Source organism: Quercus suber, unplaced genomic scaffold (genome assembly GCF_002906115.3).
Source record: "Quercus suber isolate HL8 unplaced genomic scaffold, Cork oak 2.0 scaffold_11, whole genome shotgun sequence".
NCBI classification, from domain to species: Eukaryota; Viridiplantae; Streptophyta; class Magnoliopsida; order Fagales; family Fagaceae; genus Quercus; species Quercus suber.
Window position 1 is genome coordinate 675755 of NW_027069477.1, and position 22453 is coordinate 698207.

At 33.2% G+C, this 22453-nt stretch overlaps 1 protein-coding gene across 1 annotated transcript; it reads right to left on the minus strand.

The window, feature by feature from the left end:
* Window positions 1–9219: 9219 nt before the first annotated feature.
* LOC112006857 (expansin-A1) lies at window positions 9220–11393 on the minus strand. The gene is made up of 4 exons (XM_065778595.1): window positions 11266–11393; window positions 10977–11110; window positions 10567–10879; window positions 9220–10057 (listed from the first exon to the last, which is right to left on the minus strand). Coding segments are annotated over exons 1-4 (753 nt in total). The 5' UTR covers window positions 11268–11393; the 3' UTR covers window positions 9220–9753.
* Window positions 11394–22453: the final 11060 nt, after the last annotated feature.

Below are 22453 nucleotides of genomic sequence, written 5' to 3' on the forward strand. Positions count from 1 at the left end.
AGCAAAAACGCTTACTCCCAATTTTGACAGTGTTACACGCATAAGCTATTTCCCCCCATCTCTTAGTTTTCTTCCATTTGCCTTATGTCAAAATGAGCATGCTCCTCCACTTTCTCTTTTATCTCTATTTCATTACTGTCAAAATAACCTTATTAGGGAAAGCAAAATATTTCTATTCTATTCTATCACCGACATAACCTGCTTTTGCCTACGCAGATTTTTTTTTTTTTTATTGCACAAAAAAAAGTACAATATACAAGTCTCAAGACATTGTCAGAAGTATGGATAAAAAAAAAACAGAAAATATCAAAAGATCGGAGAAAAAGATGTATTTAGTGCTACTTTAAAATTTTAAATGGCATGATTATTAGAATATCCAATAAATAAATTGTAACAGTGAAATGGTCTATCTTGATTTTAAGGAACTCAAAACTTAACAAGATATATATTTCGATAGCATAAGTTTAGCATAAAAAATAGTCTATTTCCTACTTTTTATTTAAAAAAAAAAAAATTCTATCTAGCAAATTTATCTTGTTAGGTTTAGCATAAACAAAATGATTTTAGAAAGGATACTTCGCAAGTTAGCTAGATTGTTAACACATTTGTTAGCTTCACATATACATGGTAGATAGAAACCTGCCAAGCTCTAGAGAAGATGTCTTATTGTAATAAAAAATTAAAGCTTTAAGGGCCTGTTTGGATAAAGGGGGGAGGGAGGGAGAGTAGAAGGAAGTAGAGTAGAGTTGGTTAAAAATAAGCTAATTTTGGGCTAACTTTACTCTATTTCTTTCTACTCTTTCTCAATCCAAATAGGCCATAAGTGAAAGAAACAATAGGTGAAATAGCAATTAATTAATAAATTACAACTTCTACGCTTATAGTATGATATCCTAAGTCCTACGCCAAAGAGAAACCCTCTCTAATTGTCCATAGCTCAACAACCAAGCTGGTGGGAGATACCAATGTTTTTAGGGGAAAAATAAAACCCATTATTATCTAACTTCCATAATTTTCAAAATTATGCCCACTCCAAATTGTCCCAGATGGCCACGAGAACTCCCATTTGTGTTTTATATATTTATTTATTTTTTTGAGGAAACATTTGTGTTTAATTCAAAAAACCCTTCTATATCCATTGGATACCTTTATTTATAGATTCGCCATTGTTTAAAGGCACAAAAATAGTTTCTTTTTAAAAAAAAAGCACAATAATAGTATTCGATTGCACTGTGATTTATATAGTAAACACGTTGAGATATTTGAGTAACTTCTTGTTGGAAAAAAACTTGTTTTGAGCTATCCATAAGTGCCAAGTATCATTATAGTTATGCCATAAATAAAAACCTGGCGAAATAACCACACTTATGGGTCGACTTTGGCAAGCAACCCAGGGGCGGTGCCATGTATAATCGAGGGTGGTCCTGTGACCACTCTCAACTTGGTAAAAAAAATTGAAAACCTTAAAAAAAAAAAAAATATGAAACTCTAAATTAATATGGGTTGTTGTCTTGTTGACCACCCTAGGAAAAAAAAAAAAAAAAAAAAACTTTACTATCCTAAAAAAAAAACCTTGAACATTCTAAATAAAAACTTCAGCATTAACGTTTTTTAGAAAATGGTTCATTTTCTAAGAGAATTTTCTGGAAAACTATATCATTTTTGGCGTTTGGTAACAATCTTAAAAATGGGCTTGAGAACGTTTCTGTGTTTGGTATCCACAATTTTTATAACATTCCTTGTATAATTTAAAACATGTATAATATGTATATTGTGTAAACCCACCTAATGTAATCAATATAAATAAATAAATAAATAAAAACCAAGAGTGAATTTGGTTTTCAAACTAAAATTTTTATAACAGATACAATCAAAATTAGCTGTCTAATTTTCATGATCTCAAATATTCATCTTATTCATGTGTATGAATAGTATTTTTGATAAGTAACGTAAGAAATTTTATTAGAAAAAACCAACCAAGTACACTAGAAGTGTACTATAGTGGCACAAATCAACAATATATATATATATATATATTAACCATACTTCTCATAATTCAAAATAACCATTATACTCATAAGTTCCATTTTAAATAGTTCAAAATGCCACATAGGCCAAATAGTTTGATAAAAACAAAAAATTGTTATAGAATTGTTGACGGATCTATGAGGAGAAGAAAAAAAAAAAAAAAAAGGTGTTATAGAGAGGTAAAGAAATAGGAGAAAAAAGAGAAGAGGGGCAGAAAGAGAGAGAAATCTGTGGGAAGAGAGGTCAGAGGGGATGATAGTGAGAGTGTGAGAAGAGAGAAAAAAACAAAGAGAAGAGAAGAAATGAGAGACTTTATTGTGAGAAAAAGAAATGAGAGACTTTATTGTGAGAAAAGCTGAATGAGCGAAAGAAAATATTGTTTCTTGAGTTAGAAGAAGATAATATTTATAGGAATTATGCGCTGCATGAGAGAGAGATAGTTTTACAATTTTTTTTTTTTGGGAAAACAATTTATAGAAAATAAGCCTTATTTTTATTAGGGTTTTCTGTTGACCAAAAATAGTTTTCCGTTGACCAATTTTTTTTTTTTTTTTAATATTACCAAATATTGAAAAATGTGGAAAACTATCTTTATAAAAGGTTTTCCAGCAAAAATAAATAGAGCATAAAAATAACTCACTCATTTTTGGTACCTCCCATCCAATCACCGTTGGGGAAGACTCCCTCTTGTTTAGGTTGGTTGCAAACTGACCTTTATGCTATCAATAAGAGCCTTGAGGTTTGAGATTTGTCCAAATTCACCCCTCGACCTTAATTTTGTTAACTATATATATATATATATATATTTGACATATAATGGTCATGTGTCGAGCACATTAAATAGATGGGTTCAATGAAGAACCTCTTGGTATTTTCAAGACCTCCAAGATTTGAGTCCCCCTCCCATTATAATTACTGAATAATAATAATAATAAGATAAATGGATTCAACAATACAAAATTGATAGAACACGGGATTAGTTTGCTACTCAATCAAACTTTAGGGACTTTTTGCATTTTAGATAAATGAGAGAGAGAGAGAGGGGAAAGTAGCAGCAGCAATGTCCTTGATGAGTTTCAGAAGAGCTTGGCAATATTTACACCCACCTCCTTTTGTCTACCCTCAACAAAGGCACATTCCACCAACACTTTCTCCACCACAATAATCCATGATTCATTCCCTCTAGGATCCCACACCCCACTCTTCACACTCCCTTCCCATCCCATGCGTCTCACTTCTTCCCAATACCTCAACCCCTTGTTCTGCTTTCATGGCCCTAACTATAAAACCCCCTATTCTCACCTATAACCCCCACCACTCAACAAACTCACTCTTCCTCTTGATCCTCCACTCCCTGCTACAACTGCAACTACCTGGCTCAACCATTAGAATCTGTCTTATAGTATTGCACAAAAATAATACTGTAATAAAAAACTAAGGTCTCTTACTTAGAATTAAAAAAAAAAAAAAAAAAAATCTTTTCTTGACCGATAGAATGCCTGGTCTATCTCTCTTGCAAAGTAAAAATTTTAATTAAAGTCCAAAAATTTAATAAATAAAAAATATTTTTAAAAATATTATACTCTTTTCAAATGTTCAACATTTTATTAATATATTTTACTATGTTTGAGGTAGTTTAAAAGTGTAAAAATTTTCAATCTCCTAAAAATTTTATTCTTCCTTTCTTTCTCTATCAAAATGGATTAATCCAAAACAACCTCATGATCCTAGCTTTCACTTTAAACTTTAGTAACCATTTAAACTCTTTTTTTTTTTGCTTGGTTGATAATTTGACAATTAAAAACACTAGAAGATGTCAACTCGTTGAACTACAAGACTTTTCATAGTTATCATTTAAGTTTAATGGTTCAAAAAGCTACCAAATAGCCTAAGTCTTAATTGTATTCTTTTTTTCCTCCCATAGGAAATCTTAGCATATAAGGAATTTCTCCATTTGGAAATTTTCATAGTTCAGATTAAATATTGTAAATCTAAAAATATATTTAGTACAAAGTAAATTAAAATTTTATAACATTTATACACCATCAATTAAGAATAATAAATTTTAGCCATGAAATGAAATGGATCATGTTCCCTTGTTAGCACTATGTATACACAAGTAAGCCATATAAAGATAGTAGAAGTGAAATCCCTTGCAAATCACATAGATTGTGGCTTGCGACTTGTTTGTTAAAAATTACTGTATAAAATTGGTTTATTTTTTGGATTGTTTTTTTCCAACTAGTTTCAACAAAATTTCTTCCAACTCAATACATGTTAAGTGAGCATCCATATGTACTTATTTGAAATATTATATATTATATAATTTATTTAATTGTCATGTAACTTGTTTAAATAATTCAATAAGTAATATGATTCCTCAAGTAGCTCAATTGACATTTTCTAATATTTATTGTTTTTTTTTTTTTGGGTTAAACGATGATTCATTAAAACAAACTAAACACGCACAGCTCCATCAGGACAGAGCCTATTACAAAACCTGCCATCCAAGTCTTTCCTAAAGATTTCTAACACATCCACAGGCGGACTACTAAAAGCACAATAATCTAATTGCTGTTTAGCTCCCTTCCTAGCCATCATGTCTGCGCAACCATTTTCTTGCCGAAAACAATGACGAATTTGAACTTGTTGGAACTGAGTCAACATCTGCTTACAGTCATCCAGGATAGGGGAGATTATGTTGTTTGCATACTCTGGTTTTGTCAAAACATCCTCAATCATACTAGCATCCAGCTCAACTACCAAACATTGAATATTCAGATTTTTACATAAGACTAGCCCATCCCTCAGCCCCCACATTTCTACTACAATGCTACTTGAAGTCCCAATATACCTGGAAAAGCCAGTAATCCATTCTCCTTGTTCATCCCTCACAGCTCCTCCACATCCGGATCTCCTCGAGTTGCCAATACATGAGCCATCAGTATTCAATTTTTTCCAACCACTTGGAGGTCTCTCCCACCGAACCCTCCTAATTACTCTTTGAGTGGGTTGCCTGGGTGACGGAACACAGTGCATGAACTCCACAACTTGACTGTTAATGACTGATGGCAGATTCGGGTTTGGGTTTTTTCCATTGAAAACCAATTGGTTCCTGCTCTTCCATATTAACCAAACCGCAAAGGGGAAAAGTAACCTCCAATGAGGCTTGCCTTGAATAAAATTGTTATTTGCTTTCCCATTTGTGTTCAGCCAGTCTTGGAGGTTGGAATTTCAAAATCCCTGGTTTCGAGCCTCTACCCCTAGCTGAATCCACACAGCCATAACCCTTGAACAGTCCCTAAGAGCATGAAGAACTGATTCAGAATCTAATTGGCAGATAGGACATTTATCATCTTCCCCCACTCCTCTTCTCACCAAGCAGCCTTTGACACCTATACTATCATGGGCACATTGCCATAAGAAAGTTTTGATTCTAGGAAGTGAATCAATTTTCCATATCTAGCCACATTTAACTGGGGAAGTAGATTCAACATCTACAGTGATGGAATAAGCACTCTTCAAATCAAAAGACCCTCTAGGATTGCCACTCTAGACTAGCTTATCACCTCCTCGATTTGTGATTGAAACTGGAATTGCTTGCATCATAGCCTTTATCTCTATAGGAACATCAAATTGAAGCCGAATTCACCCCAAATTTGCGTGGATAATTCAATAGATATAGTAGAGATATCTATTAATATGAGACCACCCCAAATTCACCCATGAACACTCACTCAAGTCTATCAATTCAGTGTATATTCATGTGTGTGTGGTGTGTGCACACCTGTCTTGGATGAGGCAAAAAAACAAATATGCATACACAAATAATGCCCTAGTGGGATATTGATCAATTAGAAAAATTATGTAATCAAGGTGATATGAGCAGGGAATACTTTAGATTTGAACTTTATATCAGGCATCATCTTTTATAGAAAAGGTAATCATACCACTATGATGAAATTCTTCCAAATAAGATCCCACCATCTGTGAATTTAAAAATTGTGTCATTTTATATGTCCCTAACATTAATACACTGAAAATAATAGCACCAAACCCCTTGTTGGAAACAAAAATCTAAAAACACGCGAAGACAATTCAATAAAAAGTTGAGCTAGTACTGGTCAAAGATCAGCAAAGAAGAAAGAGAACTTAAAACAAACTAAATTGAGACTCATTATGTGTCATATAAACAAATTGGATTACTCAAGATTAGTGCACTTTTTTAATTATGTAAGTTTGGGAGCAAATAAAGAAAAGGCTGCCTTATTTTGCATCATATGTTCTTAATGAGTATTTAAGGGGCACTAAGTGGTTAGAAACAATTCCAGCTGATAGAATTGGACAACAAAAAGAACAAACATGAATCACAGAAGGTTAAAATTTATAGAGATGCGATTGATGGCAGGTTGCCAGTGACACTGTTCATTAATTCCAGTAATCTTAGAGAGGAGATTTATGTACTCTCCGATTATGAATTCATTGTACATCAGAAAGAATATATACAAACAACTGAATATGTTTGTGTTGCATAGAAACTGATAAAATCAGTGTAAGAAGAAAGGCAGAAAGCACAAGATTTGAGGAAAAAAAAGGCTTTCCTTGACAGCAGAAGCTGTTACAATAAATCAATGGCCTTAAAAAAAAAGTAAAAATGAGCCTAAAAATGAAGAACAATTCAAAAACTACTGGTAAAAGTCCACCTCTGCCATCTTCTGCTACAGAACTATTCAAATTCTACTAATGAGATGATACTTTGGCTCTCCCTTTTGTTTTTCCAGCATCGCCACAAACACAGCAAATCTAGAATTTTTTTTTCACAATTTGTTAAGTTAGCAAAATATAATAGGTGTCAACATCATTTTCACTTTATGGTACACCAATTACAGACGGCTATCTCAACCAATGTAAAATTTATTGTCAAATTCTTTGTGTACTTAGACTTTCTCTTGTTTTCTTGGAGAAATTATCTTAGAGATGCTCTCCTCTCCAGAAAATCACCCGCACCTCTTGAGACCACTCAACCTAAGAGAAAGTTTATAAATACAAAAAAATTTAAGTTTATTACAAAAAATTTTACCAAATTTTTGTTAATAAATAGGTAAAAAAATGATGTCAGCAGTAGGTCCAAATAAAAATTAGTAAAAACTTACAAACTTAATTATTATGAAAAATATAAAAACAAAAAACCCTTAAGTAATTTTGCTGTAAAAAATCCACCTAAACAGTGCATTTCAATGGAACATAATTCTGAACACCATCCAAACTTGAATCAATTACGAACCATGTAGGTTCAAGGGCTATTCAAAATGACTAAAAAAACCCACCGCAAGTCGAGGTTGATCAATTTTGACGTTCTAAATTAAAAAATTCAGGTGTTAGATGTGAGAAAATCTCACCTAAAAAAAAAAAGCTCAATCCAACCCTTGTTTATTACACGTGGCACTTTTTTACACCTAGGTGCTTTGTATTGACCATTGAGATTACCTAATTCCACCATATCTGATGGCTTTTGTCTCTTTCAATTTGTGTCTGTTTGAGACGATTGATGGTTTTTTTTAGACCATAGATTTTTTTTTTTTTTTTCTTTTGAGAAGGTAGACCATAGATGGTTGATTGCATTGTTTGATGATCAAGGATTTAGATTTTGGTTTTATGAGGTTTGTTTTAGTGTTTTTATTTGTATTTTCATATTTTATCTGATGTGCTTTAAAAAATGAAAACATTACTAATCCAAAAAGAAATTGAAAAAACTCTCAAAAAGGGCCCATAGCTGAAACAAAAGGAAGGCCCAAAAATTTTCAAATGGCAAGTCATTTTATTTAAAATATGAGCCCAACACCAACCCAGCAAGCCCAATTCACTATCAAGATTTGTTTTTAATAAACATGCAACCCAACCCAATGACTTGGGTGGATCTTTGTGAAACCATCCATGCCTAATTTTGTATTTTGGCCCTCAGCAACTTAAAGCATAAGCTATCTCTCCTGGAAAGCAATCAACCAAGCAAGCTTGGCTAACTGAGTGTTATTGAAACCTTCAGCTTTTCTAAAGCCTAAACCTCCTGTGCATTTGGGATGACACAGTTTTTCCCATAATCTCTATTCTCTAGGCAAGAAATCTGCCTTCTGGTTCCTTATTCTTCCACGAGAATCTTCTAGTTCTAGACAGAGCATCAAGCTTGTCACAGACTTTAGTTTTTCCCATGATCTCTATTCTCTAGGCAAGATATTTGCCTTATGGTTCCTCAGACTTCAACCAGAATCTTCTAGACAGAGCATCAAGCTTGTCACAAACTTTGTTTAACATGCTAAAAGAATACATAATTTGGAATAGCTTGAGCTTCTGAGTTAATGAGGGTGCTTCTAATAGCCTAGGATAGACATTTGCTTCTCTAACCCATGAGCTTTGCCTCAAGCTTTTCCTGGCTGGCCCAATAGACAAAAAAATAATTGGTTTATATTAGCCCAACATTTCCTAATCTACTAATTTTTCCCACTAATTAAGAAGCCATAAATTTTTTATTTGAATTAAGGAATCATAATTAATTGGGTTATATGCTTAAGCAGAAACATGAAAGAAAGAGGACATTTTCAATTTGCCTAATCTTTTCATGAATTATTATGTAGAGTATTAATCACATTGAAGTAGGCCTCAATACATTTGCATCTCAAAAAATGAAAAATTCGGCCTGTGGGCTTTGGCTGGCCCAATAGAAAACTTGAAGATACTCTTTTGCTTTCCACAATATTAGCCTAATACTATTCTCTCTCTTTTCTACTTGGACTTGGCATCCCATATGTGTAACAAAGTTTGTAGATTACATTCCATAACCCAATTGACTATTAAAATTAATAAACTGAAATTTTATGCTCATGTTACTTGCGTGAGTTAATTTACAAAATTTGTTACAATTGAGATCATAGTTGTGAATTTTAGTAGAATGGGGTTACTTTTCAATACCCCAATTTTAAATTGATTTTCTACCATGGGGTACAGTACCTTTTTTTTTTTTTTTTGGGTTGAGAAGTTACAGTACCCCAAATTTAAAGTGAACTTCTACCAATAATAATTTATTATTATTATTAGAGTTAGGTGGCGAGAAAGCTTTATGAAATGAATTCACTTTCAGATAATTATTTTTCTCAAAGTAATAAAGCAAAAAAGAAAGAGTAGAATGGTAGATATCAATTATAATAAACTAGCAACCCTTCTCATTACTAGTAGAAAATGGAAATTTACACTTATATAATAATCTCCAATACGGTTCAAACATAACAACCACAGGACATAACTTTTAGTCAGCAGAAGCTGTTACAATGACCTTAGAAAAAAAAAAAAGCAAAAATGATCCTAAAGATATAGAACTATTTCAAATACTACTGGTACTGGCGGGTGGTAAAGACCACCTCTGCCATCTTCTGCTACATATAACAGAAGCAAAAAACAAAGACCCCAAGAACAAAAAGGGTCCCCCATGGGTGCCCTTAAGAACAATTTGGTCCAATTAAAATGATGAAAAGCCATTTAAAATTAGCCCTTCACATTTCTGACTCAAAGAGAGGCCAATATTATACTGACCCCACAAATTTAGTATACTAAATCTAATATCCTAGTATACTAATTTGGTAGTACTTAGTAAAATATTATATAATCATAAATATAATCCTTAGCAAACGACTAGGCTAAAACTTAAGAGGAAAGACACAAATGGGTTTGTTGTGTCTAGAATTGTGCGCCACTATAGGTCTGCCCAAATGACCAACCACCTGGAGCAACATTGTTAGACACCACAGTACGGCCATCACTGGTGGTGACCTTGAATGAGAGGGCTTGGCCATTGAGGTAAGTGTTGCTCTGCCAGTTCTGACCCCAGTTCCTTGACATTGCTTGCCAACCAGTCCTGGACCCTTTGATGGAAACAGCATGGACATCACCAGCACCACCAACGTTTGTGATTAGGACAAGGTTGAAGTAAGAGTGGCCATTGATGGTGAACCTTATGCCTCCCTTTCTACTACAGGGTACCCTACAAAAATAAAAAACCCAACCAGAAAAAATGTTGTTAGGTAACATTTTTACAGAATTACAGTACCTCAATAAATGAAACAATGAAAGCACAAGAGGCCAAAACTAAAAGTAAAAAATAAATAAATCTTGTTGTTTTGGAAATAAAAAATTACCAAAACCCCAAGGGCCATCAAGATGCCCAAAATTGACCTTTTACTTGTGTCAAGGGGTAAAAACAACTTTTACTTCCTTTAAAAAAATAAAGGAAAATATTGCTACACTCTTTCTTTTCTGAGTCATATTCCAAAAAACAAAGCAAAACAAAAAACACTATTTTCTGAGTTTAAATTATGAAGGGCGCAAAAACCCTTTCAAAATCAAACAAAGGCAGAACCTTGACCATAAAGCAAGGAATAACTATGAGGTGTGAAAATCATTTTCATTTGAAAACCACAGAGAGACAGAGATCTGCCATTTCCTTAGAAAAAGGTAAAGTTTTTGAGTTTAAAATCCTCACTAAAGCCTTACCTTCTGTAAGCCACAGGCACAATTCCAGCTTTGTATTGGGCAATGTGCTGGAAGACAGGCTGAGAGAGATCAAAGTGGTGCTGGGGAGGGTTGCACCAGCCCCCATTGTTGTTGGGAAGAGCATTGTTTGGTGGGCAGAAATTGGTGGCTGTAACCATAATGGAGCCAGGCAAGCACCACCTGGGGTCACTCACACACTTGATCTCATAGCAAGACCCACAGCTCAACCCATTGTTGAACAGAGCTGTGCTCAAAGCTGCAGTGTTTGTCCCATACCCTTGGCTATACAAGTTCCCATAGCCACAAGCTCCACCTGCACAAATTTCACCAACAAATGCATCAGCAAAACTTGGCCTCACAAATTTTTAAGTACTAAAAAAAATGAACTTTATTGGTTACATAGTGCATACCCATTGTCCCAGAAGCATCACCACCTCCATAGAAGGTAGCATGAGCATTAGTCCAACCTCCACCACTATTCCCATGAACAGATGAGACCATTGCTAGAAAACCCACCATGAAAAACCCAGTGAAAGCCATTTTCCTACAAACAAAATAATAATAAGTGAACCATTTAGTACTAACTTTCTTTGTAACAACATATTAAAAAAACTGCAACATTGCTTGTGTTTGTTGTTTTAGCGCAAGTGAGCCTTTTAGTTAGAAATGAAATGGACTAAAGAGAGTCAAGATGATTACATTAAAAATTGAATCTTTGAGAGGAAAGACAAGCGAGAGAGGAAATGCTAGGCAGTTGAGTGAAGGAAATTGAGTATGGGTAGAAGCCAATATATAGAACATTGGGCTGGGCTAGTTAGGGACTATTTTAACCACCGTCATAACTAATTCTCACTTTTAAGAGTGTGGGACCAAAAGCCGCTTGATATTAAAAGCATTTGCATTAAAAAAAAATTAAGAAATTTGTCACTTTTAACGTAATAATCTATTTTTTATTTTATTTTCAAAATGTGATTATTTATTTTATATTATATTTTATTAAGATATCAATTTTCTTAAATTTTCTTAAATTTTTTAAATTTCTTTTCTTTTTTTTTCTTTTTTTCTGTTATACACAAACAAACAGATGTTGTGAATACTTAAGCTATTATCCGTTTTGTAATAGTGAAATTTTCAAGTGACTTTTGGGTTTTTTTGGGGGGTTGCACTTGAAAGGCAGTTTTTCTGGCTCGAAAACGCGTGGATTCGTAGCTTTCACTGTGGGAAAAAAGAAATTTTAAAAAATCCAAAAAATCCAAGTGGGGTATAGTGGTTTTTGGCTCTGATGGCTAATATACTTCCATACGCACATGCAAGCATCCCCCATTTGCCGCAAATACCCTTTTCCCTCTCTTGTAGTTTTGTTCTATCTCCCCTTTAACTTTTTTTTCTTTTTCATTATTTTATTTAAAGAATTTGAAGACTTTTTAAAGGGCTTAGCATGGCTCGAATAGAATGTTAGACATTGACGGTTCTTAAATTGACCACGTGTCGGTCGAGTATCGTGTCTAATATATTAAAATAAGTACATAAGATGCATCAATCTATTATCATGTCCAGTATACAGGAATACTGAATGAAACTCTTTTTAGTTTCTAGTGTTATTCTTCGAAATTTTGAAATGAGTTTGAGTTTTTATTTATTTTTTATCAATACTTTTATATAATTGAGCTTCTGAAACATAATTATTTTCTGCATAATTGTTTAGCATTTGAGTAAGCTATAAATATTTGACTATAGATGCATGAGCATTAGTCCAACCTCCACCACTATTCCCATGAACAGATGAGACCATTGCTAGAAAACCCACCATGAAAAACCCAGTGAAAGCCATTTTCCTACAAACAAAATAATAATAAGTGAACCATTTAGTACTAACTTTCTTTGTAACAACATATTAAAAAAACTGCAACATTGCTTGTGTTTGTTGTTTTAGCACAAGTGAGCCTTTTAGTTAGAAATGAAATGGACTAAAGAGAGTCAAGATGATTACATTAAAAATTGAATCTTTGAAAGGAAAGACAAGCGAGAGAGGAAATGCTAGGCAGTTGAGTGAAGGAAATTGGGAATGGGTAGAGGCCAATATATAGAACATTGGGCTGGGCTAGTTAGGGACTATTTTAACCACCGTCATAACTAACTCTCACTTTTAAGAGTGCTGGGACCAAAAGCCGCTTGATATTAAAAGCATTTGCATTAAAAAAATAAAATTTAAGAAATTTGTCACTTTTAACGTAATAATTTATTTTTTTATTTTATTTTCAAAATGTGATTATTTATTTTATATTATATTTTATTAAGATATCAATTTTCTTAAATTTTTTTAATTGTTTTAATTTCTTTTCTTTTTCTTTTTTTCTTTTTTTCTGTTATACACAAACAAACAGATGTTGTGAATATTATTAACCTATTATCCGTTTTGTAATAGTGAAATTTTCAAGTGACTTTTGGGTTTTTTTGGGGGGTTGCACTTGAAAGGCAGTTTTTCTGGCTCGAAAACGCGTGGATTCGTAGCTTTCACTGTGGGAAAAAAGAAATTTTAAAAAATCCAAAAAATCCAAGTGGGGTATAGTGGTTTTTGGCTCTGTTGGCTAATATACTTCCATACGCACATGCAAGCATCCCCCATTTGCCGCAAATACCCTTTTCCCTCTCTTGTAGTTTTGTTCTATCTCCCCTTTAACTTTTTTTTCTTTTTCATTATTTTATTTAAAGAATTTGAAGACTTTTTAAAGGGCTTAGCATGGCTCGAATAGAATGTTAGACATTGACGGTTCTTAAATTGACCACGTGTCGGTCGAGTATCGTGTCTAATATATTAAAATAAGTGCATAAGATGCATCAATCTATTATCATGTCCAGTATACAGGAATACTGAATGAAACTCTTTTTAGTTTCTAGTGTTATTCTTTGAAATTTTGAAATGAGTTTGAGTTTTTATTTATTTTTTATCAATACTTTTATATAATTGAGCTTCTGAAACATAATTATTTTCTGCATAATTGTTTAGCATTTGAGTAAGCTATAAATATTTGACTATAGAAGTACAATATTTTCACATTATAGTACCTTGTGTGATAAATGAGAAAATGATACAGCCGTCTGATAGGACTTTGGGGCAAGACGGTGGGTAGAGTTCATAGTTAATATCCGAATCTTTTCTGGTAAACAAATTAAATGGATTCAAATAGGTAGTATTATTTCTGACTTGCATAAAAAGAAATTATTTTCATTGTTCTTTCTTCAAAATCTCCATTAAATGCCATATGTGCATGGTTCCAAAACTCAAACTCTCAGCCTACCCTACCAGGCAGCCTCAACCTTCTCTGTTTCTGCGGGTCCCTTTTCTTATCATGAACGGTCCAAATGCAACTGAACACGTTCACTTATCAGAGAAATGACACTATGAAAGTGAATCACAGAGAAAGTTGAGGTTGCTTCACATGGGTGATGACATTTTTATCTACCTTATTTCTTTTAAAACTTTAATCTCATTGAAACTCTTTTTTTTATTCGGAAATTTCCCTCCAAGTTTCAGGTACTTTTCTTTGTTGAATAAAAACGAGTGGATTCATTAACCTCACGCCACCCGACTATTAGAGTTTTGACGGAACTATTATTGTTGAAAAATTACCATTTGCGCGGTGTCCTAGCTTCGAGGACTGCTTATGTGTTAAGATCGGCCAAATAAACAATGAAAAAAAAGAACCAAAGCCATGTGTGGTTCTACGTGTGATTTATCAAGCAATTATTTGTACGAGTACCTTAGCTGGATTTTGTGTCTGACGACATCTTTAATTACGTAAGTTATTTAATGGGTGATTAATGGTTAAGCACATTATAGTGACAAACACTGATGGATAATCAGAATTAATAATGAATAAAGATAAGATCTGCATGGAAACCGACAACCCTGGATTCTAAAAATTGACTGACGAGATCATACGACCGCGATTCTCGGCATTAGTGTTCCAATCATATTAATTAACAGCCAAATACTTAAGAACAAAACACACAAATTAAGAACACTATAGATGAATTTTTTTTTTTGGTTTTGTAAACTTTGGACTATACTTGTACTTTTAGGGAATCTACTCTGGCTTAAGACAGTCTTAAACGCTCCATGCAGGTACTTTTCTCTCCCTCTGAATAAGGTTTCCACTGAATAAGGTTTCCAAGTTGTTGGAAAACTTGGAAGTAACGTTTTGGTAGAAACTAGAAGCATACTTTTAACTTTTAATCAGTTTTGTTTAGATATACGTGAGACAGAATACTTTTACAGCCACATCGAGTAATATATATCTGAATTAACAGCATGTAATTTATTCTGTCTTGTGCTTTTGCTTATTAGGATGAACAAGACTGAGATTTGATGCAAAATTATTCAATATTTTAAGAGTAATGTTTATTCCTATCAAATAAATGATGTACGAATTCAATTAATGAAATTAACAATTATGTAAGTGGAAAAAATATTGCTTCTAAAGCATTGCCTGATAAATAGCCGGGGTGTCTAACTCAGTTCAATCCAAAACTTTGAATTAACCTTACAATTCTAGTAAAAGTAGTCTTATCTTCTCAAATAAATAAATAAAATAGTCTTGTGCTTACCCAATTTAACAAGCATAGGTCAAAAGCAAGTATATTTGCAATAACTATAATAAATAAATAAATAAATAAGCACACACATCATCAAACAAGGCAAGTTGAACATTTAAAAAACAAACAAACAATACAAAACTTTGATAAAGGACTAACGCAACTAACATCATTGAATTTTATTGAAGAAGTAATATATATTGACCAAAAGAATTGTTGTTTGATATGATTTTCATTTTCAAAATATCAATGTGGATGCTGCAGACATATCGATGACCTATCTCAAGTATGAAGTGTCGATCGCCATTCTAGATTTCAAGGGTCAAGGAATATGTGTTGGTTATTGCTAGAGGGGATTCTAAAGTACTGAATAGAGTTCATGAACCTAAGAATCGGCAAACCCCACCTACATGCATGGTCAAGCTTGATGTCGATGCGTCTATCTCTAGAAAGGGGCTTCTGCCTTCTATAAGCCTTACAAGTTGCTGCTGCGGAGAACTGGATGTAGATTGTCTTAGAAGGTGATGTTAAAGTCTGTATCGACCGTCTGAATAGAAAAGGAGAGCGATTTGACTAGTCCATTAGCACTATTATTTGTAATTCACTTGAACTTAGAAAGTCATTATGACATTATCTAGTTTTAATTTTAGTTGAGTTAGGAGAAAGCTAAATTATGCTGTTTATATTTTTATTGAGTAAGGTTTTAACTTAAAGTTACAATAAATTTTGTAACTAAATGTGTTCTATTATAATTAACCAATAACTATACTTTAAGTATTGTCTCAAAAAAACAAGCATGGCGGCTTTTGCATAACAAAGAAACCCTTTTCTACAAAGTTTTCAAAGCCAAGTTCTTCCCTAACACTTCTCTCCTAGAAGCTAAGGAAACAAGTTCGGGGTCCTATGCTTGGAAGAGTATATTGTACGGTCGTGATGTTATCCTCGATGGTGCTGCTTGGTGGGGGGGGGAATGGAAAGTCCATAAAAATTTGGCAACACATTGGCTGCCCCGAAAACACCCAAACAAGGTCCTATCTCCAATGGTGGAAACAATGGAAGAAGCCACAGTGGATTACTTAATTAATGAGGAAGCTAGAACTTGGAACATTGAAATGATAGATGGAATTTTTTCACCACAAGAAGCTGAGGAAATAAAAAACATCCCGTTGGCTAGAGAAGAAACTGAAGACTCTCTGTACTGGCCGTGGGAGCATGATGGGAGATATAGTTGCAAAACGGGCTATCGCTTCTTGAAGGAAGATGAAGTTGAATTCCGAGTGTCTGGGCACCAAGACAATGAGGAAGGGTTATGGAAAAAGGTTTGGGCCCTTGATTGCCCAAATAAAGTAAAAAATATTATTTGGAGGGCTTGCCGTAACTCTCTTCCTACAAAGTGCAATTTATTCCGGCGAACTATTATTACAGAAGAATGTTGTGATCGGTGCAAGGAAGAAAATGAAGACTTTTTGCATGCGGTGTGGAGTTGCNTTTTTTTTTTTTTATAGATATCAATATGCTATTAATTTCACAGCTTAAACCCTTTTTTCCCCCAAGACCTTGAAGCACTTTTCTATAAGGAGGTGTCAATTCAGTTACAAGGTCCTTGTCCACTCTACAAGTATAAGTGTTTATGTGTTAAAGCGATAAGAGCTGGAGTTCAAGTCTTTAGAATGAAGTTTCACACACACACATATAGTAGAATTTCTATATTGTATCTCCTAAAAAAGTATTGTTTTTTAATGATATTGTCTTAGCTCTTATATAAGAAAAATTAAAATTTGAATCATCTCTCTCTATCATTATAACTATTGAATTAATAATTTATCAAGAATACGTAAATAGTCATTTAAGAAAAAAACGAGGAGCAATGGGGATAATCTTCCTTATAGAGAGTCGACAAGGTGGGGGAAAGATTATCCTTATTGAAGAAAACAGAAGACATAAAACTTAAAACAAATCTAGCGACATGGTAAGTAGCACTGTTACAAGCACGTTTGACCCAAAGAAAAGCAGAAAACTCAAACTCCAAACTCCAAACTCCTAGCCCTCTAGGTTAAAGTTGAGATTTATAATCGTGTCGTTCTACTGAAAAAACTAAAAAGTAACTATTGAATTACAAAGTCTTAACCTTTTCAATTAAAGTTGAGATCTGTAATCATGTCGTCCAAGCTTTTATTCTTTTTTTTCCATTCTACGCTGTGATATTGAAATTTTTTTGAGATATTTATCTTTATTGTAAGGACACGGTTTGTAGCCCAAACCCCAGAAGTGTGGGATATTGGCCCAGTGAACCTAGTATAATAAATTTGTAGAGAATAGATTAAAGAACTACGCCCTAATGAGTTTAATAACAGCTAGTATGGATTTAAAAGATGATTAAGCAAGAACAAGACTAGATGAATTCACTATCTGAATAGACAAATCTTGGTTTAAATCAATAGAACTGATTACAAATGCAACTTTAATTGCTACAATATTTTTTCTCTATTTTTCCGATCCCTCTCTCATGGAGTGCCTCTCACATTATATAGCTCCCCTTGGATCATCTTGATCCTACACTTGTTGATCATCTGAGCCATCACTTAAGTGTCTGTCTTATCAGACACCTTCTTTGGCTTACTGTGAGTCGTGGTAGTCAAGACAGCACTGTTTAGGGGTCTTCTTCACATAAATGTGGCCAAAAAAGTAGCTGAGTGTATTTTAATGCGGTGGTAGCAGCTTTTTCTTAGATATTTTTGAGTTCCTATCACTCTTATACGTGTATGATGCACGTCCTTATCGCTAGAGCCTCTTGGAAGGTCACCTTGATTGTTGGGATATAGATTTGTTCCCATCATCATTCGTTCTTTATGTATGAGACTTTAAAATTGAAACTCTCATAACTATTTGTCCATTCTCGGACCATTTAATGTCATCGAACTAAATTTAATGTCCAATATATGATTTTGGACTTTTATCCCTACATTTATAATAGATCATTTTATTTCAACCTTATCTTTTTTTTTCTTTTCTTTTTTTATCAACCTTATCCTTTTTTATATATATAATCTTTTCAACCTTATCCTTAACAAGTGTGTGTGGATTAAAAATTTTCTACTTAACTGTTAAACCTTTATACTATTCTCCAATATAGAACCGGGATGAAGTCTACGACTCTACGTTAAAAAGAAGTGGTTTTTAGTTAGCAAATATATCCCTTTGACAAGTGACAACTTTAACGGCCAATAACTATCAAGTCGTTTGAAACATCCCAAGTTCATAACTGCTTTTGTTGACTGTTCCTTTCCTCTTTTCTAGTGTTTTTTTTTTTTTTTTTTTTTGTCAGTACCTTACTTTTTTAAAGATTCAATCTACACCGTCAATTTTTTATCCAAATTTTTGCTATTGCCGTATTTGATTTTCCTAGCTTTTCTGTCTCCCACTTTCACTGTTTCAAGGGATTCACTGGCCTGCCCATGTTCAGGATTTTGATTCTCTGTAACTAAAAGTCGATTTTCTCTCTTTGATAAATCACATCCATTGTTGACTACATAATCAACTTTTTTTTTTCTTTTTTTTTTTTAAATTTATTTCTATTTATATATTCTTTGGATTCTTTGGGTAAATATTAAAAAAAATTTATTTTTTTGAGAATCGGATTCTTGGGTACTTGAGTTGAAGGTTGAAAATGCTAGTCCCTATACAAGTTTAGCCTGGTGGTAAATTTTCATGGGAAAGGCACGAGGGTTACTGTAACTTTTTGAATAAAGAACACTGTACCCCTTTGAACATTTGATATATATATATATATAAAATATAATATATTAGTGTAGTAATCAAATTGATAATAATTACTACTTTCATTTGGACAGTACTCCTTGTCCTATATTTTATTAGTTGTTAATCATGTTTATTTTAGACCCCTCCTAAAAGATTGGACTGTCTTTCCCTCTCAAAATCAAATCTGTCTTAACATATTGTTTGTCTAACTTATTTGTGTAAAAGTGAGATAAAACTATTAAAAGGTAGGTGTTTCAAGTTTAAGCAAAAAATTGGGTCTTTTTTTACTATGCTTACTAAACTTTTAGATAGATTTTTTTTTTTTTGAAAATGTAAAGGCTAAATCTAAAAGATAAGAAATTATTTTATTTTTCCTTAAAAATTGAAATTTATAAACAAGATTAACAAAAGAATAAGTTGTCATCAATATTAGCATATTTAATGGGTAATGGTACTCCTTTTGTTCTTCAAATTTAGTTAGTGTAAACAAAAAATCATTTTTACACAAATGCTTAATTATGGCTTATTTCTAGTTTATATATATATATATATTTTAAATTTACATTTTCCAATTAAAATTTTAACCTAATAAAGAAAATAATTCATCCCAAACAAACATTATTAGTAATTTGTTTATGTGCCAAAGTCTCCAAATTAATGGGTGGCTCAAGGGCTTGAATCCCTTGGAAAATAACATGGAGAGAAATCATGATGTCAATTCTAAGGTGAGAAAGAAAAGAATGACTCTAAAAAGCAGGGTATAATCAAACATTTAAAGTTGATAATGGAAATTTTGAAAAGAGTTGTGGGAGATTTGTACACCAATTTGACAAGTAAAAAGACATAAGAAATGACAAAATTTGCTGTCCTCAACCATCTTAATTCTTAACCATGGATTTAAGAATATTTCACTCTCGCTGAAATGACAATATTATCAACATAGTTTTATGAGCTTTATTTTGTGGTCCACCCTTGCCTCCTTGAAATTATAGGGAAAATTTACTGTGACCCCCACGAGCTACTTGAACATCAGCTAGTCACAAACCCACATTTCCCATCACTCTAGCTATCTCCTTTTCTCTCTGTTCCTCCATGTGAATTGCTATTTTTTTGTTAAAAGTGGTCATCATTGCCTGCTTATATCTTCTAATGACTTTTAAGCACACATGAAATCTTCCTAATTGGATGGCACAAAGTTGACCACACCATGCAACATTTTTCAACATAAAGAATAACCCACAGGACATTATTATTAGTTGTGATTTTTGATGCTGTCCTTTCAGCCCATCAGAAACTGAGTTTTTTAGTTTTACACAGAGAATTTAAAGTCATAGAATTCTTTAGCGTAGGCAAAGCTGGCCTCCTCCTGTATCAGAACTAACTCAAAATCCAATCCTAAACCCCCACCATTATTTCCCCGTGCGTGAAACTCAATCTCCTTATTTCACCATAAAAAAAAAAGAAAAAAAGAAAAAAAAGTAAGACGCTTCAAAAATTTGGTGTATTGATAATATGGTGAATTAAATATGAAATTTTCAACCTAGTGGGATTCGCTAAGTGGTTGGGTACTTGGTTTTAAAGTAGCTGTTTTGGGTTTGATTGAGTGCTCTCCGATTCAAGTCCAGACATCAACACTTTGAAAAAACCCTTTACACCAGTGATTTACCTCGCTATGGGCCCATTAGTCACAAATAGTAATTAGTCTCTAATTGAAAACTTTTAGGAAATATTGTGGGGAACCCAAAAAAAAAAAAAAATTTTTTTTTTTTTTTTTTTTGAGAATATGGTGAATTGAATCTTAGACTTTCAAGTTTATATCATGTTTTAGAGCAATTAACTCACCACCTAAGTCATATCAATTTATTTATAAGTTATTCAAAGTAATTTTGACAGTTTTTTGTTTCTAGGATACACAAAAAGATTGTATCACTCGCCATGGAAGAGTGTAGCTGTAACATATAATCCAAGCCCGTGATCAAAGGAGAGTTGCCTAGTAAAGGGAGTGAAGCTCTATCTTTAGATAGATTTTGTTGTGTCTTAACTGCCTTAGGTGGCTAACCTAACTGGCAACTACCTCTAGGGTGCTTTTTCTTACACTAGAATTGAATAATACTAAAAGAGTAAAAGTAATGTTCTAAAAGCACTTCCAACCACCTATTTGGATTTGGTGAGGAGCTTTTAAAAACCTGTAGGGTTTGGTTTTGATTTGGTGAAGGATCTTCCAAAGGAACATAAATTGTCATTAATTCATCAAGAGGGTAAAGAATAAGGCATAATTGAGGATTAAAAGTGATTGTTTTATGAAGACCCTTGATTTGGGTCATGATTATTCGTAATCTTTAGAGGAATGTGGAGGTTAGTAAGAACTAGTACTAATTAAGAAGTAATGTTGCCGACACTCATGCTCTACTACATGATTTTCATGGATTCTTACTTCTTTCATTGTTTCCTATAATCATGGGTAGTTTGATTTTAAATTGGAACCCACTGTTTAAAGTTTGCATTGGATCTTGTTTTTTAATTTTCAAATTGGATTCAACTAAAAGTTTTGGAATCCATCAATGAGACACAATCTTTAGGTTAATTATGATTTTGTTTCATTGATTTCTTTTGGTATCTTCCCTTTGGGGTCACTCGCATAGAAGAGGAAATAGGAGGAGCCTTTAGTTAGGGTAACATTTAATTTCTCGGTATCTATTTACTCCTAGCTAAAGGCTCCCTATTGATCTCAAGTCTTTAACCAATAGATATTGGTAAATGTCATTTTCTCCCCATAATTTTGCTTGAGCAATTCACTCTCCTAGGGCTCACATGAGAGGAAATTGCTGAAGCTAGCTACATTTTTTGGATGTTGCAATTGTACTTCTATATATCGTAATGAATGTGAAAGTATTGTGTGATCAATTTGGACTTTGCATAGACATTGAGTTGGAAACGTTGATCTTGTAGCATTAGCCATCATTTTCATGAAAGCGTTGCTACCAAAAAAAAAAAACTTGTTCATATTTTATAACAGGACCTAATCGATGTGACCTTTAACCACGTCAGTTATAAGCAATATTCAATTTTCAGAGTTTGATCGCTTTGCAATCACTTTCTGGGTAAGGAAATCAGCTCTGAAAAGCAATTCAATCCAAATGTTTTCTTAATTCTTTAACCACATTAGCTATTACCAAAGCCAATTTTCAAGAATTTGAATTTATCTAACACTCTCAGTATCTGTTTGGATCCAATTATTTTACTGCGTTTCACTTTCTTTTTTTTTTTTCCATGCGCAACAGCTTTTAGAGCATTCACATCAGTGGATGGAAACTCATGTATAATAGAAAAAACTACTATTTTTACACATTTTGGCTCAAAATTGCTCCACATCAGTGCTTCCAAAGTCTGGTATAATCATTTATATTTATCCATGAGCTACAGTAACCGTGTATATATACACGGTTACTGTAGCTCTTGTATTTATTATTTTATTAATATAAATTCGCACCAATTTTTCTCTCTCTTCTCTCCGTGCACAACTACCTCATCT